At 35.9% G+C, this 15,163-nt stretch overlaps 1 protein-coding gene across 3 annotated transcripts in view; it reads right to left on the bottom strand.

Annotated features, from left to right (window-relative positions):
* Window positions 1-15,163, bottom strand: part of ATXN7L1 (ataxin 7 like 1) — a 110,713-nt gene that overhangs the window by 67,297 nt on the left and 28,253 nt on the right. For all 3 annotated transcript variants that reach the window (XM_084206820.1, XM_084206821.1, XM_084206822.1), the window contains one exon: window positions 7,713-7,817. In XM_084206820.1, coding sequence (XP_084062946.1) covers window positions 7,713-7,817 — 105 coding nt within the window. The remainder of the gene's footprint in view (window positions 1-7,712; window positions 7,818-15,163) is intronic.

Raw genomic sequence — 15,163 nt, forward strand, 5'->3', positions numbered from 1 at the left:
AATGAAGCAGGTGAAAGACTGATGCACTAAACACAGCCCTGTAAATAATAGTATGTAGGAGATTAAACTTAAGCCTAATGCTACAGTCAACCTTCAACAGCTGAGTTCTATTAATGGACACTCCTTAAAAGAAATCCTTATTGGTTACTATTTAAAACTACAACTCTATTAAAACCTTGACTGAAAGAAATTACATGTGATACATATTGCCCATCACTGCCATGACAACACCACCCAGCTCAAGTATGCATGCATCATTTACCACAATTATCCAAAGTAAAAAAATACAAAAGGGTTCACTAATCAAATACTATCAATGACTACACAATGTGAAAGAGATGAGTTAATATATAATGGTAGGGATTATGTGTAAACTAGACTAGTAAGACGTCAGTTGCACTGAAAAGCCCAGTGCCATTATTATTCTTTCAATCTCCTTCCTATGTGGATTTATTTAAGATCAGCATTGTAAAATTACAGCACAGTCAAGGCACTGTAAAGAACTTAATAGAAAACATCAAGGGAAAAGACAATTAACTGCTGTTTCACTTCAAGACTTCAATTTCGTGCACAGGACCAGAAATATGGGGAGGGTGTGTAGGTTAGTATGCTGAATAGCAGCTGCATACATGTGTGGCATTCTGTTCACTGCTGAATGTTTTTTCCTGTTGAATACCTACTGCTCTCCAATGCACAGTCCTTTGAGATTCAAAAGTGTTCTTGCTTTCTCATTCAAAGAATCTTTTGAATGAAGACATTTTCAATTACTGACACATCCACCTAAGGCCAAATTATCTGTGGGAAGTTGTCAGCTTCCTACTTACACTACTCATTGACCTTGTAATGTATCATTATCTATTTCTTGTATCATATCTATTTCTATATCTGAACTTCCCTGTTTTAGGCTCTGTCACTGATGATGAATTAGTAACAAGAAAGAAAACAATTTGAGCAAAAGATTATAGTAAAAAATACAACAAAAAAGCCAACCCTATCCAATATTATGCTACTTGCTTCTAAAGAAACAGGTCAGCAGGTCTGAACACAGCTCCACTTTTAATCCACATGCTAGACTAAGTAAGGAAAGCACAACAAACTCCTTCAAACCTTGAGCAGGTCTCAGCAACCTGCCAGGTAAAGACACATTATGTTGCTGTTGTTCTGAACATCAAATGCACATTTTTCAGTCCCATCACAGTCCTTCCCTTTGATCTGGGTGTTAGTTTCTACATTCAGTTCACTTTGTCTGATACATCTCTGCTGCAAAAAGCATGTGTTGCCTTGCTTTAGCCTGGGTTATCCCGGGTGTGTTTTCCTCTCTCAGGGGTGGAAGGTGAGAGAATAGCTCCTAGGTGGTAAGGTTACTAAATCCAAATCTCTTGCTTCCTGGGCAAGTAAGTACAGAGAAGAAAGGATTTTGTTGTAATTTTTCTTGAATGCCATGGTCTTGTCAATATATCTTTCAGTGAAATTATAAAAAAAGCCCAGGACTGTTTGCAGTCCTGAATGAGCACACTAACCAATACGGAAGTGACCAACACTCTCACACACACCAGCAGCTGTGAGGGATTTTTCTTCATTTTATCATTTGAACCAAGTATTGATTGCCTTTTATGCAGCTAAGTGCTTTTCTGGCCAGACTCTATCAGCAGTTAGAATATAAACAAAGTAAGATTTTGTAACAGAATAAACAAAGCCAGAAATTTGCATTTTTGTACCTGTTCAGAGCCTCAAGAATTGCTGACAACCTAAAAGATGTCACTCCAAAAATATATAAGGAAAAAGATGAATTCAAAGAAGTGCTGGTTTAGTTTTGCCTCTTCAAGGGCAATACATGCTTGACCTGGATATGTATTTAACTACTCCAAGAATGGTGCAAAAGATGGCTGGTGACCCCAGTTTCACAGTGTCTGCCATTATGCTGGGCTTGGAAATCTTATAAGGACATGGACATGACAGACCCACATGTACCACTGCAGGAACTACAGCAGAGATTTTCATTACAGACAGAAGACAGAGGTTTATGCTACTGGCTGTACTTTTGTCTTGAGAATAAAATTTCTGATAGAAAGATTGTAAAGCTACCAAAACTTCTTTTGGAAACAAGGGGTTTCCAATTTAGAGCAATGGAAATTAGAGTGTCAGAGAGTGTCAGACAAAATTGGTGTATCCCAGGCAGTCACATAAATAAAAACATACATATAAGGTACATAAAACATTCAAAATCATCCTCCTTCTGTCCCTACCCCTACCAAAGGAAAAAACTGAATCCTGTCAGTCTAGCTGCTACTGATTCCAGTTTGAAAAAAAAAAACATAGGAAGGACACCAATTTTAATTATTTTAATTCGTTTATGCAGTGAAAACTAAACATGTGACAAGTAGAAAGTTATTTAATTAATAATAATATCATAGAACAAGTTTTGACATGGCTATGAATAAAGAAAATCACAGTAATGGGAAAATAACTCAAAATGTCATTGCCCTTCAAGGGCACAAAAGTGTCTCTGATAAAAGGTCAAATGCAGGGGATAAAGTATTAACAATTACAAGTCCCCAAACAGTTGTATTTAATAAAAAACAAGGTACTGAATAATTGAAAATATATAAACAGAATAATCTGTCAAATGTGACACTCACACCTGGATCAAAATCCCTATGTAAGAAAGGTGCCAACTAGTAATGCTCAAGCTAGTGTTAAAAAAGCCAATCATTCTTATTAATACTTTAAGTTCAGCCTTCTTGTCTGTAATCACTGTTCATTAAATTGTAGTGTACTACAGGCACAATGTAAAATAGCTAGCTTGAGTGATTCAAAATATATAACCCCTCTCAGGAAAATACTTATGATATGGAAGGCAAAATAATTTATTTATATTCTTCAGTGCTCCATTACTTTTTAGTTTGCTTTTCTTTTAAATGACACTTACACAGCCAAGCAGAAGAATAAAAAGGAAATATCCTTTTGCAACTTTCATGAGGACATGAAGATACCAACCCAAGGATATATAACTCAGAAGTAATGAAAACAAAGTGTAGGTTTTTTTCTTTTTTTAAGGAACAAGAATTTCTACTCCTTAATTTGAAGCCTGTTGAAAGAACCTTATAGGCAGGTAGGATAGATATCAATGAGCTACAGTAAAGAAATGAGCAAAAAAAAAAAAAAAAAAAGAGGTCATTTCTCCTTGATGAAGCAAAATTGGTTTCCTCTCTATGCTACAACTTCAACAAATGGGGATCTTAATTCAATTCATTAAGATACCATCCACAGCTTTGGAAACTGTTCCAGAGCATGTGTGGAAGTTCTCTTTGATGGTTATACTGCTGCTGTTGTTTAACCAAGTTGCATTATTTAGCTTGGCTAATTCACCTCTTCCCCCACCTCATCCCCCCCAACTTATTCTTTTTTTTAACACTTTCCCATCATTAATTAGCTTCCTCACAGTAAAACTCAAGATGTCTTGACAAGCTCTCTAAAAGCACACTGCTTGATCCTCACTGTGCCAGAACTACATTTTATGAGAGGTTTTCCTTTTAACTGGGAAAGACCAAAGTTAACAAGACTATTAATGTACAAAACATAAAAATAATAACCAGAACTGTATCTGATGCTCTGTAGTCTAGCAAAGGACAATGCAGTATAAAAATATCAAGCTTTAATCTTCTTGGTGCCAAAGAAAAATGGAAATGTCTCCTGAGAAGTGGTGCAGGGTGCCACCTTCACCAGCATTTAACAATAACACACAATCAGAGTTACCAGAAGTCAAAGGGACAGAGTTAAGCATAGAATGCCAGCCTAAAAGTCTCCTAGAAAACAGATGGACAAAAAAAAACCTGAACAAACAGTAAAAACATTATCATACTTCAGGATTGTACTACGGCACAATATTTTGATGTTCCAAGAAGTGATCTTCATTGAGGTTGGCATTTGAGAACAAATTAAAATTTTCTGAAAATCAAAACTACAATTCCTTACGTGCCAAGTACACTTAGGAATGCTACAAGCTGCATAACCAGACTGACTTCTTATTTCCAACTACTTTGTGGAGGAATAAATACAACTATATGTTCATATATTAAAAAAAAAGTAAATCCAAGATAAGTTACTCAAACGAAATGGCTTCAGAAGCAAACACCACTATTTCTACTCTATTGCTGATGACACTATGATACGCTATTTTCTAAGTGCACAATAATACCAAACAACCTCAAGAACTTATTTGATTTACATGGTTTATCCAGAAGCCTGTAACAGCAAGTCTCTTCCAGGTAGGCTTACATCATATATAAATGAATGGTTTAATACTTACAAATGGATATTGTTTATCCTGCAGATGCAAGGATGTGAAACTGCTCTTAAAAACAGCTCAGTATTTCTCTGACTTACAGGCTACAACAGATCTGTTACTTTGCAACACCAAGCTTTATGTTGTGCTCATTACATATGCTCTCAAGCTCAGCAAGTCAGTCCTCTAATTAGCCAGATCTCTTCTTTTACCTTCCTGATTTCTACTGCCTAAGGTTCTACGATGCACTGCCTGCCATTAAAAATAGCTTGAACCACAACCAGATTTTTATTTTTTTCTGCTTGATAGTCCAGGAATCAAATCCCTAAAACAACATCTGCTTCTATAATATTCACAACCTCACAGAGCCATCAACAAGGCTGCCACATGTCTGAAATCAGAGGCAAATGAAACAGTGGGTCTTCTTACACTCTGGAGAAAGGCAGATGCCAGCAAGGGCTCAAGAGAAGTGTTACAAAAACCTTTGCTAAACTAAAGCATTCCAGCGCTGCTCCGAAGCCAAGACCTTCAAGTTACAATGCAGGGAACCTAGAAACATAAAGCATGTGCCTGGCATGGACCTAATTTCTTACTGAGAGGACATGGATTGGATCTTACCAGGGATATTAGCAACAAACCACACTTTGTGGGAGATTCTGGGATAGATCTCTACAAGCCCTTGTCAACAGCAATAAAGACTCCCCATGACACAACCTCCAAGAGCCAAAAACCCAGCAGTGCCTTCTAATGCTTTCTCATTCCATTGTCCGTATTACAGCTTTGAAGCAGCAATTCAATACCTGTGTAATAATGCATTTTGTGGTAAATATGATAGTCTAAAACACCTCCAAGTCTACTGACAGACATGCCTGGCATCACTGAATTTAAAAGCATTCTTCTGCATCCTCTAATTAAAGAAAGTCTGATCCACCAAAATGAATGTGTCTGAAGGTGATAAAACTCTAAATAGAACTGAAAATTAAATATTCCTGCTTCACAGAAGAGCTCTGTGCAGCCAGAATCAACGTCTTAAATGTCTTGTCCAGGCCTTTCTCATGGGACTACTGGAACCATAACACATCCAGCAGAAAATTATTCAACCACAAGCAGTTAATGGTTAATGTGTTTTCTACCAGGAGATTTCTATCATTTCCTAACCAGACAATGCAACTACAAACCAATTAATAATATCTCTGTGTAGGCCTTCTTTAATCTTACTCATTTCTAAAGAAAATGATAAATTAGTAGATGCATTTCACATATATAATATGGAGTATTTTTAACAGAATAATTTTTTAAAAAGAAATTATTAGTTATTTTACAACAACTCATGAGACTTTGAAGAGACCTATCTTCTAAAACTTCTTTTAAATTTTAGTACATTGCCTTTACTGTTTCTCCTTTAAAAAAATTAATTTATTTATCTATTTAAAGCCCTTTCACAGCCCTTAAAATAATACTCCAGTATACCTTTCCTGAAACAAGTCTGACAAGATTAAGTATAATCTTCCAGACCTCTGGTCAATTATTCTCCGTATTCTCTGGGGGTTTTTTAACACAGTACAGTTTTTTTCCAAGTCTTTATTCACCTTAGGCTCTTAAATCAAGCCATTCATAACTTAACATTCAATCACCCAGTGTAAAAGAATTGCTATAATGAAGATGAAATAAAGGGAATAGTAAAATTTGGAACAATGGATAAAAGCAGAGAGTAACTCATGGGATCTTTGTAGTTTACATGCATTACACCAACACTGATGGCAATACATGACTTACAAAGAGCTCAAAAATCCTTTCTAACACAGAGGAATTTACTCTCATCTGGCAGGAACATTATTCTATGTGCCTACTACATGAACACAGGACCAGCTTTCACACTGCTCACCAAACCAGGTTAATGCCTAGGAAAGAGCACAGCTCTGGAAGGCCACAGCAAGGCCTCCCACACCTCCTTCTGTCCTGAAGCACATTTTATCCATGTTTATGTTCCATGTTTACTGTACCTACAGCCACATGCAGAGAAGCTTTTCTGTTACTGAAAGAATCATAAGATACATGAAGCTGGGCAGAAAGGAACCAAACAAGACTGAGGGCAATAAGCACATTGTGAAAAAAAATAGCGTGATGGCTTGTTAACACACTAAAATCAACACGTGCTCCTACCATTAAATTAACAAGCTTTTTTCGCCCTAGAAAATACTTCTAGATCTTTTCTCATTCACTGGATAGAAAGCTGTATTTCACTATAACCATTTTTTCACTGTTATTTTGATCTAGGTCAAAGCTGGTGGCAAGTCTTAGAACTGCCTCCCAAGGTGAATGCAGTTACTTCTGGTTTGTTGTTAGCAGTCAATCCATACAAACACAAGCCAATATTTAGGTAATATGTCTTTAAAAGTAAATAAACTATTTTTCTGTCCATCCCACTTATATTTTTCCATTACTGAGTTGCTTTGTTGCCAAAAAGACTAAAAGAGGTATGGGATTTATGAAGTTTACTTGTACTTAGACAAGTAAAAATTTGCTGGGCTATTCTTTTTCTTAATATATTTAATTGATTCCATCCTCAGTAGCAGCTGCCTTTCATTATTATGCAACCACCTTCAAATTATTTTGATTAAACTAAATTTTATTAAACTTCATACAAGGCTAGTCTAGTCACTCTTGGCACACCTTAAAAAAAATAGTAAAACAACAAAAAAATCACCACAGAAACAAATCACTGGACAAATAACAAATAAACCACTAGATAAGTAATAAATAAACCAGACCTTGGGATGAAGTTTTTCAGAAATATTTGAAAGTAGTTTGTTAATCAATACCAAAAAATTCTAACAGAAGTAATTCTGCTTTCAAATAGTCAACATAAAAATCGTCACCTTGTTGTCATACTAACTGAGAAATTAATATATGCATGTGCTTCTCAAGGCTCTCTAGAAAAATGTTTATTTAAGAAATCTGTTTCAAAATGCAAATTTTGTACAAAATTTAAACTTTAGGATAAATATAAAAATATACCCTATATATGAATCCCATCAGAAAACAATCCATAACATCCAACTTGTAGTTAATGAAGATCAGTATCATAGACCTCAATCTGCAGCTTTGATAAAAGACAATCCAATGCTAGGGCATAATAGTTTCAGCCTAGCTAGTCTCTAACTAACAGGATTTATTTGTTGTAACACGTTAATTTAGTGTAACAAGTTCAACTTTAAAAGCTCAGCTTCCAGAACAACTTGTAATTTAACTTCCTCTACAGGAAATATGCTTATTTGAAGGCATTGCTGGTATTTTCTGTGGAAAGAACACAAGATAACCAGAAAAGTCTCTTTGCAATGCCTCTGTTATGACTGTATGCAATGATTCTTACGAGAGCCATACGCCAGTTTGGCACTGTAATTCAGGAAAGAAAACATGCACTTACCGCAGTGTGACTGGAAAACCTGTGGCTTGACTACCTGATTGCAGATATTGCACACTACAAGATAGAAATCATCATGAGCTGGATAATGGCCAAATAAGTGCATATCTGTGGGAAAGTTAAAAATATATACAAGAATTAGAAGTTATGCTTTAAATATCTATTAAGAAAAAAAAAAATTGAAAATACTGTAGGGCCATTACTGTTATATTAATTTACACAAAGCAAATGTATACATTGCTCCATAAGAGCTTCTTACTATGTTAAAGAGATTTTTTTCCCACTTTTGGGTTTGAAGGTCCTGTACTAATGTGGCAGTCTCTTCCCTCCAGTCTGAGTCAGAACACAGACTGCAACACCTTTTCTTAACACTTACTGCCAAGAAGTGGAATAAGCATTTCTGAACTGGTCAAATGTTGAAACAGTAAAGGAATATATTTTTTAAAATTTCTGCCTAAAGATCCTTACAGAAAACATGTTGCATAGGTTATGTTCTATGTTACAATATTCTCAGCTTGGCTATAAGTTGCTTGTGAAAAGCTCCTGTTTAAAAACTAGTTATAGTAATCAAGGTCAAGGATTCTACAGCTTCAAATACAGCCAGGAATCCCATACCATATGAAATTTCTGATTCTGTGCAAATCCCCTTCCCTAGTTCTGACACCCTGCTGTTTGTCCCCAACAAATACTGTGGGAAGAGACAAAGTTGGTTAATAAGGTATTTCTTGGTGATGGTATGAGGAATTTAATGAAATCCAAAGACAGGTACAGTCAGATGATTACAGACACTTCTGCCTCTCAGATGAAACACATAATGCAATACATGCATTCTTAAGCCATTACAAACAGAGTAAAATGGGCTTAAATTACTAACTGAAGTCCTCAGAACTCTAACATTACAATTGAGGTAAGCTGTTCTTCTCTTCATTGCTATAACTTAAGAAAAAGCACACGCACTCATCCACCACAGCTTGGAGGACAGAAAGTCCAGTCACTTTTATGCATTTCAGTGGGATCATGTCACCATACCCAGTTTTGCTAATGAATGTGCAGCTGCACCAGTAACCCCACGCCAAGTAGTAGCCCCACAGATCACACTACCTCTCACATTATAAAAATAAAAATGTTGCAAATTTCAGTGTTATTCAGAAGCATCTGAAATCTGCTACAGAATTTACAAATGGAGACTGAAATATTAATCTGGTGCTTTTTAAACAGGAGGAAAATTGAGAGAACAAACATGTAAAACAGCAGCTGTGATTGATAAACATCAACAACTAAATCCTACTTCTCCAGTAAGTCACGTACTTCTAAAAAATAGTGATTTCTTCCAAAAACTGACTCAAGCAAGTACCTTAGTTAACTAGTTCTTTACTAAGGTAATTATTTTGGCCCTAGAACTACTTTCATAAGTAATTCTGCCCTGGCCTCTGGCATTGTAGGTAACATCACTGCTTATGACGGCAGTGCTTGGCACGATGAAGCGCAAAATGTCTTCAGCTCCCAAAAAGCCCAGAGGAACGGGGCATCACACTCATGGTAACACAGGCAGTACCACTGGTAGATCCAAAGGGGCTCATTCAAGAATTCTTGGGCACAAACCAGCCCCACCAACCTGCAGGTATTTCATAGTATGATATGATGTGCATTGTTCCTTTATCCTCTGAAAACCAAAACCCTTTCTTTCTGTTTCTGCTTGTACCAGGCTATGAAATCCAGTTGAAAGGTTAACCAGATATGACACATTGTCAGCCTAAATTTAAAAGAATGCCAGTGGTGAGGTCTTCTGGTACTTCTGGTGAAGCCAGAAGTGCAAAGTTAGGTTCAATCAAATCTTCCTTACTGGTAAAACAGATAAATCCCTAAGCAGACACTAAAACAGGCCTTTTTATTCTATTTATTATTTTAATATGATAATTAAGTGACCTTAAAAATTATTTTACAATGGAAGTTCTTAACTGGATAGTTTTGATCACAACCTACAGATTTCCAATAACAGCACTGTAAATTGCACAGAAAGGAGTAATTCTTCTGGATATGATTTTACACAAAGTCTCAGCTCAAAAACATGCATTTAATTACAGTTATGAAATATTTTTTAAATGATTAAAACATCTCAAAATATTTTTTTCTGTTGTTTGAAAGGTACGGTGACAATCTTCTTACAAAAACACAGAGACTTTGCCCTTCACAAGCAGAAAAGTTACAACTGTTTCCAGTTTAAATTCCTTAAGTTCATTTAACCTTCACAGGTCTGTATATTAACCTTTAAAACATGTCCAACTCTGAGGTATCTAAAGTTTGGCTGGGTCTGAGCCTGAGTTTTTATGATTTCTGGCTGCAGGGAGTAACTTATAAAAAACATAAGGTATTAATACTGGCAAAAACCATTCAAGGACATAGGTGGGAAAAGGAAGCAGGTTAGTTCACAGGATCACAAAACCATCTATCTTTTCATCAGGCACTGCCAAGGAACCAGAGCAATGAAGGAAAAGTCCTGTGAGCTTGCTCCACTACCCTGGCAAACACCACTGCACGTAGCAGGTGAATTGCACCATTCGAGATTTTTTTTTTCATACTCCATATGGGTTAATATACAAAGAAACTGCACAGACATGTAGGAAAACACACCAAAATGCTGCTGTAAGACACACAGCATCAAAAGGATGCACAGATGCAGAGCAAGCGACATCCTGAAGCAACATTTTGGAAGATTTTTCATTTTGCAGGTGCCTAGAAGTAGTCCATTGTAAATGTGAGTCTCCTGTATGAGGTTATTAGCTCCCTCTCAAAAGCCCACTTAAAACAATCCAAGAATCTCAAGGACACAAGACTGCAGATTGAAAATAAGAATCACAGCACACAAATATACTGTTATTATTGAATCAGAATAGATAAAAACTTAAACACCATCTTTCAGGTTTTTAAGATTCCTTAAAACTCTCACTATGCAGGAATTTTTAAGAAAAGAAAATTCTTTAAGTCCAAGCAGGTTCAACTACCTCTCTCAGTTTATTCATGTTAACCAGATTGGCACAAATCTATTTTCATGATTAAATTCATGATTTGTAATGATATAAATTACTTCTCAGTTGAAACTGCATAACATATTAATATCATCTCACTCCAAAGTCCAACTGGGGATACACTTTATTAGATACAATAATACTACAAATGCAATCCAGATCAGAGAATGTAAAATGAAAAAAGCAAGGAACATTTGAAATTTAAAATAAAGTAGAAAAGATCAACAGCTATATATCTTTTCATACAAGTTTTTCTGTTTTTAGTAAGAACAGTTCAAAGCTACCATGTCCTTCTCAAAATAACCAAGACTGAAAGATTATTTTAGACACTGGTATCTTTCTTAGATCAGATTGCAGCCATTTGACAATTTAGACCTTCTGTGTGCAACAAAAAAAAGACAATGGCCTCTCCACACAAAAAACTGTCTTCTAAAGGCAATAATCACATCTCCCTGCCTGCTTAGTCAGAAAAAATTGTGATAAGCTTTTCAGAAAAGATTACTTTTGGGGAAGAAAACATGTCTCTGAAATCAGCTCAGGAAAGACTTTGTCATGGAAAGAGGCAAGACCACTGAAAAAGGCAATAATTATTGAATAAGGTGAGAGACTATCAAATGCTACTGAAATAATTATCAAGGTATAAAAGGAAGGAGAGAAAAGCAACTGTAAAGACTATTTATTTTCTACCAAAAATTGCCTACCCCTTAAAAGTGAAAAAAAGTGACCACAGCATGACTCACCACACCCTGGCCCAGCCCTCCCACAAGGTAAAAGCACTCCACAGCCCCCATCACAGTTGCCTCATTTTACTGGAAGATACTTCCAGCAGATTCAAAGTAGACTCTTGATGGCAAAAAGAAGTGGTAACTTACTTTTCAGTACCCACACACTTTCCAAAAGGCCATCCACACATACCTCATACTCCTTGCAGTGCTGAACCGTCATCCCCTCAAAATGAACTACAACTGACACAGCCGTGCCCCTTGATACTACACAGTGACAAAAGGAGCTACTGAACTAGCAGGATGCAAAAGGACCCATATCATGGCAAAGATATTCTATACAGGTGGAAGTGTGAGACAGCAAATGCTGCCTGTTCAAAACTACTTTCATAGATTAAAATGTTACATTATTACTTTGTGTATACTTTGCTATGGCACTTGAAAATTGAATAAACTTTTGCCTGTAGGTGTTATATTACTAACATTTGCAAATAAAAAGAGAGCTGCAGCCATATGACATAGTTTTGTAAGACATCAATTTAGTGAAATGTGCATTCAGAACACAAATATCATAGAAAAAATAGAAAATGTTGCTTCTGCAAATTGTGGCACAAACACAAAAATGCAGGTGTCAGATGTGACTTTTTATCTTCTCGAACAACACACAGAAAGGAATTATTTTTAGTAACAATCCAAGGCAGATGACTTACATGAAGTTCCTTCTCTATTATTATATAATTCATAATCATGTACATCCCACTGTATAATAAAACACAAGCTAGAAATAATCTAAAACATTCTTCCACTGCAAAATTAAGGTTGTCAAACAGTAAGACCTCACAGTTTTGCGTGGGAAATCAAGTTTTAATGATGATCTTTTGCTATAAATTATACACACTTTAAATGTTCACTTATATATCTGTTGCTCCACTAAATATAACTACAAAGCCTGCTTTGAAAAATATTAGTGATGTTTATGTGCCAAGAGACAAAAGGGGAGTGAGGAGGGGAAGAGAAAGACTATTCAAGACACACTGCACACTGGTTTAATATTAAAAAAGAAAAGCTAAAAAAAAAAAGCAATGGCAAAAATTTGGACAAAACCAAATATATGTGATTCTTCCAGCTCCTGGAGCTACACATTTTTAAACCCTATGTCTAGAATTGTGCCCAGTATTTCCCTCTTGTTCCACAGAAGCAACAAATCTGTAGATCATTCAAGAACTGGAGTAAAGTACAAAATTTTTCAGTGCAGTAGATTACTTCTACATTTGAGATTACTTAAAAAACTAAGTAATTTGAATGGTGAATTGAAACTTGAAACTGAAACAATAAAAAGACAATCTTCAGGGCATTATTCAGACAGTAGTTAAACACACTTGCATAGACAGGTTGGTCTTATCATAGAAATAAATGTCACACTCTTTCCATTTAACATGAGCTTATTCTCCCCCGAGTGCAGTTTTCCTTTCTTACACAAAAACTAGTAAGTCACTTCAGTAATTAGTTCGCTAGAATAAATTGCATTTTACCTCTGAAAATGTCAGTCACAGTTGCAAATTAATCACAGAATGATTTAAACTGAAAGAGATCGCTGGATGTCATTTACTCCAAAATCCTGCTGAAATTGTGGCTAACTTCAGGGTCAGAGCCACGAAGTAATGCTCGAGATCATTTTCTGATGGAAAAATGCAGGTCATGCAAGTAATCATGAAGTTGAGGACAAAATAAAATTAAAATATACATGACAGAACTAACACAGGACCAAGTACAGCTGTCATAAGTCCTGACTGATGCTGTTCAGGTGCTAATACAAGGAACTTAAGCTTCTGCATGTAAAAAGTCAAGTGAGAAGGAAAATCAATGCGAAGAAAACAGGAATACTGGCCCTCTCAGGAGCAGCAATAATAAATGAAACATGATTGTCATAAAGGAAAAAAAAAAGTAGGGAAAAAGCAGCAAATAGACTTAAGTGTCAGTGTGGTAAAGAGTCAAGGTCATGACACCTTTAAACCAGTCCAGTATGGTTGAATGGTATGCTGCCTGCCAGGTTAGAGCAATCATGAGGACAGTGGCAATCCTAAAGAATGCTGGGAATAGTTCATTAATTATAGTGTAAACAATAAATACCAGCCCCAATGACGCAGAAAGACTTTGTACTCCACGGCCTCATTGAGGCGTTAAGAAATGGTACCGAAGATGGAAACGGTGCCTTCTATTCCCAAAGACCCATAATAAAATAAAAAACAAAAGTTCATAACTGGGAACCAGTGATCTAAACAAATATTGTGGATTAACCATATCTGCATATCTTTTGTAACAACCTTCGTTTGGAAGAGATTATAAAGTACAATATGCAACACTGACATTACTGTTTTGCATAAGACACTACATACCAATAAAGAAGAATGACATAAGCACAGGAAAATGCAACAATGTTGCTCTTCCATAATTCTGAAGGCTTTTTTGTAATTTATGTAGGCTATCTGCCATCTCAGTCTAAGGTAACTTGGCAATAGGGGACCAGAATTGCCTGGGCTAGCAGATTAACAGATCACAAGAATACTGGAAAACACAAAACCCACACGTCAAAAAGTATGCTCCATACCTGTGACACTAAAACATCTCAGTTTTTCACGTCAGTTTAGCAGGGTAAGGACAATAAAAACAATGTTTGGAATTGAAATGAACATCACTCAATTACACAGCATCTAGTTTTCAGCAAGGTAAGTGTAATTGTAACATAAGAACACAAGGCAATTGTAACAACTCCAGTAACAGCTACAAAATCATTAACTGTTCTTACATTTTTCCTTAATTATTAGATTGTACTTATGGGAAATTATCTAAAGGAGTTTCTTCCTCAGGAACCTGGATTTTGAACTGCCTTCTATTTTACATACAACATATTTCAGGAACTATAGCAAGCGCTTATGAACTTTGTATTATAAAACTGTACAGTCAATACCCAGAAGAAAATTCTGCTATATTGTAAAACAGATACCAGTTAAACATCTTAAGATCCAAAGACATAAACAAACAGAAAAAAAAAAAAAACCCAAACAAAAATCCCAAAACAAAATCAAATTTTCCACAAATCAGTTACCAAATATCCCTCAAAAATCTAGGTGAGCAAAATACAAGGAAGAAAAGGCTTTTAATGTGTTCAAAAGCAAGCTAGAAGGGTAATGTAAATGTAAACAGTATTTTCAAACAACAGGTTTACATTTAGATTTGGCTTTTGGGATTTAAGGAGATGTGTGCCACCAAATATCTCTATTTTCCCAACCAGATACACTTAGTCTAATCAAAGATTTCACCTCCAGCTACAAATTTCATCTTGCTTATGTCTGGAAATCTTCAGGACAGCAATAGTATTATCAAATGACAGCGAAAATTAAATTACTGAGGGCAAGGAAAAAAAGGCACAATATTTATAAGGATCCAACCAAGTACTCCATATCCAGAAGAGGTGACATTCCATCTATGTAACATACAGCATAACTGTCCCCAGACTCCTGAGTATGGAAAGCATGGCAAAGAGCTGATCAGAGATTTCTAACCCTGCAGATACAGTGGATTTCTCCTAGATCTCATATCTATCACTATCAAAACCTCAGAGAGTGAGCATGGCTGCACACAGGTGTGAATACAAGGGATAGGGAATGTGCAGGAAAATCATCAATCTCTAAATTAGAATTCTGAT

The sequence above is a fragment of the Fringilla coelebs genome, assembly GCF_963513975.1.
Source record: "Fringilla coelebs genome assembly, chromosome: 5".
In the NCBI taxonomy this organism is placed as follows: Eukaryota; Metazoa; Chordata; class Aves; order Passeriformes; family Fringillidae; genus Fringilla; species Fringilla coelebs.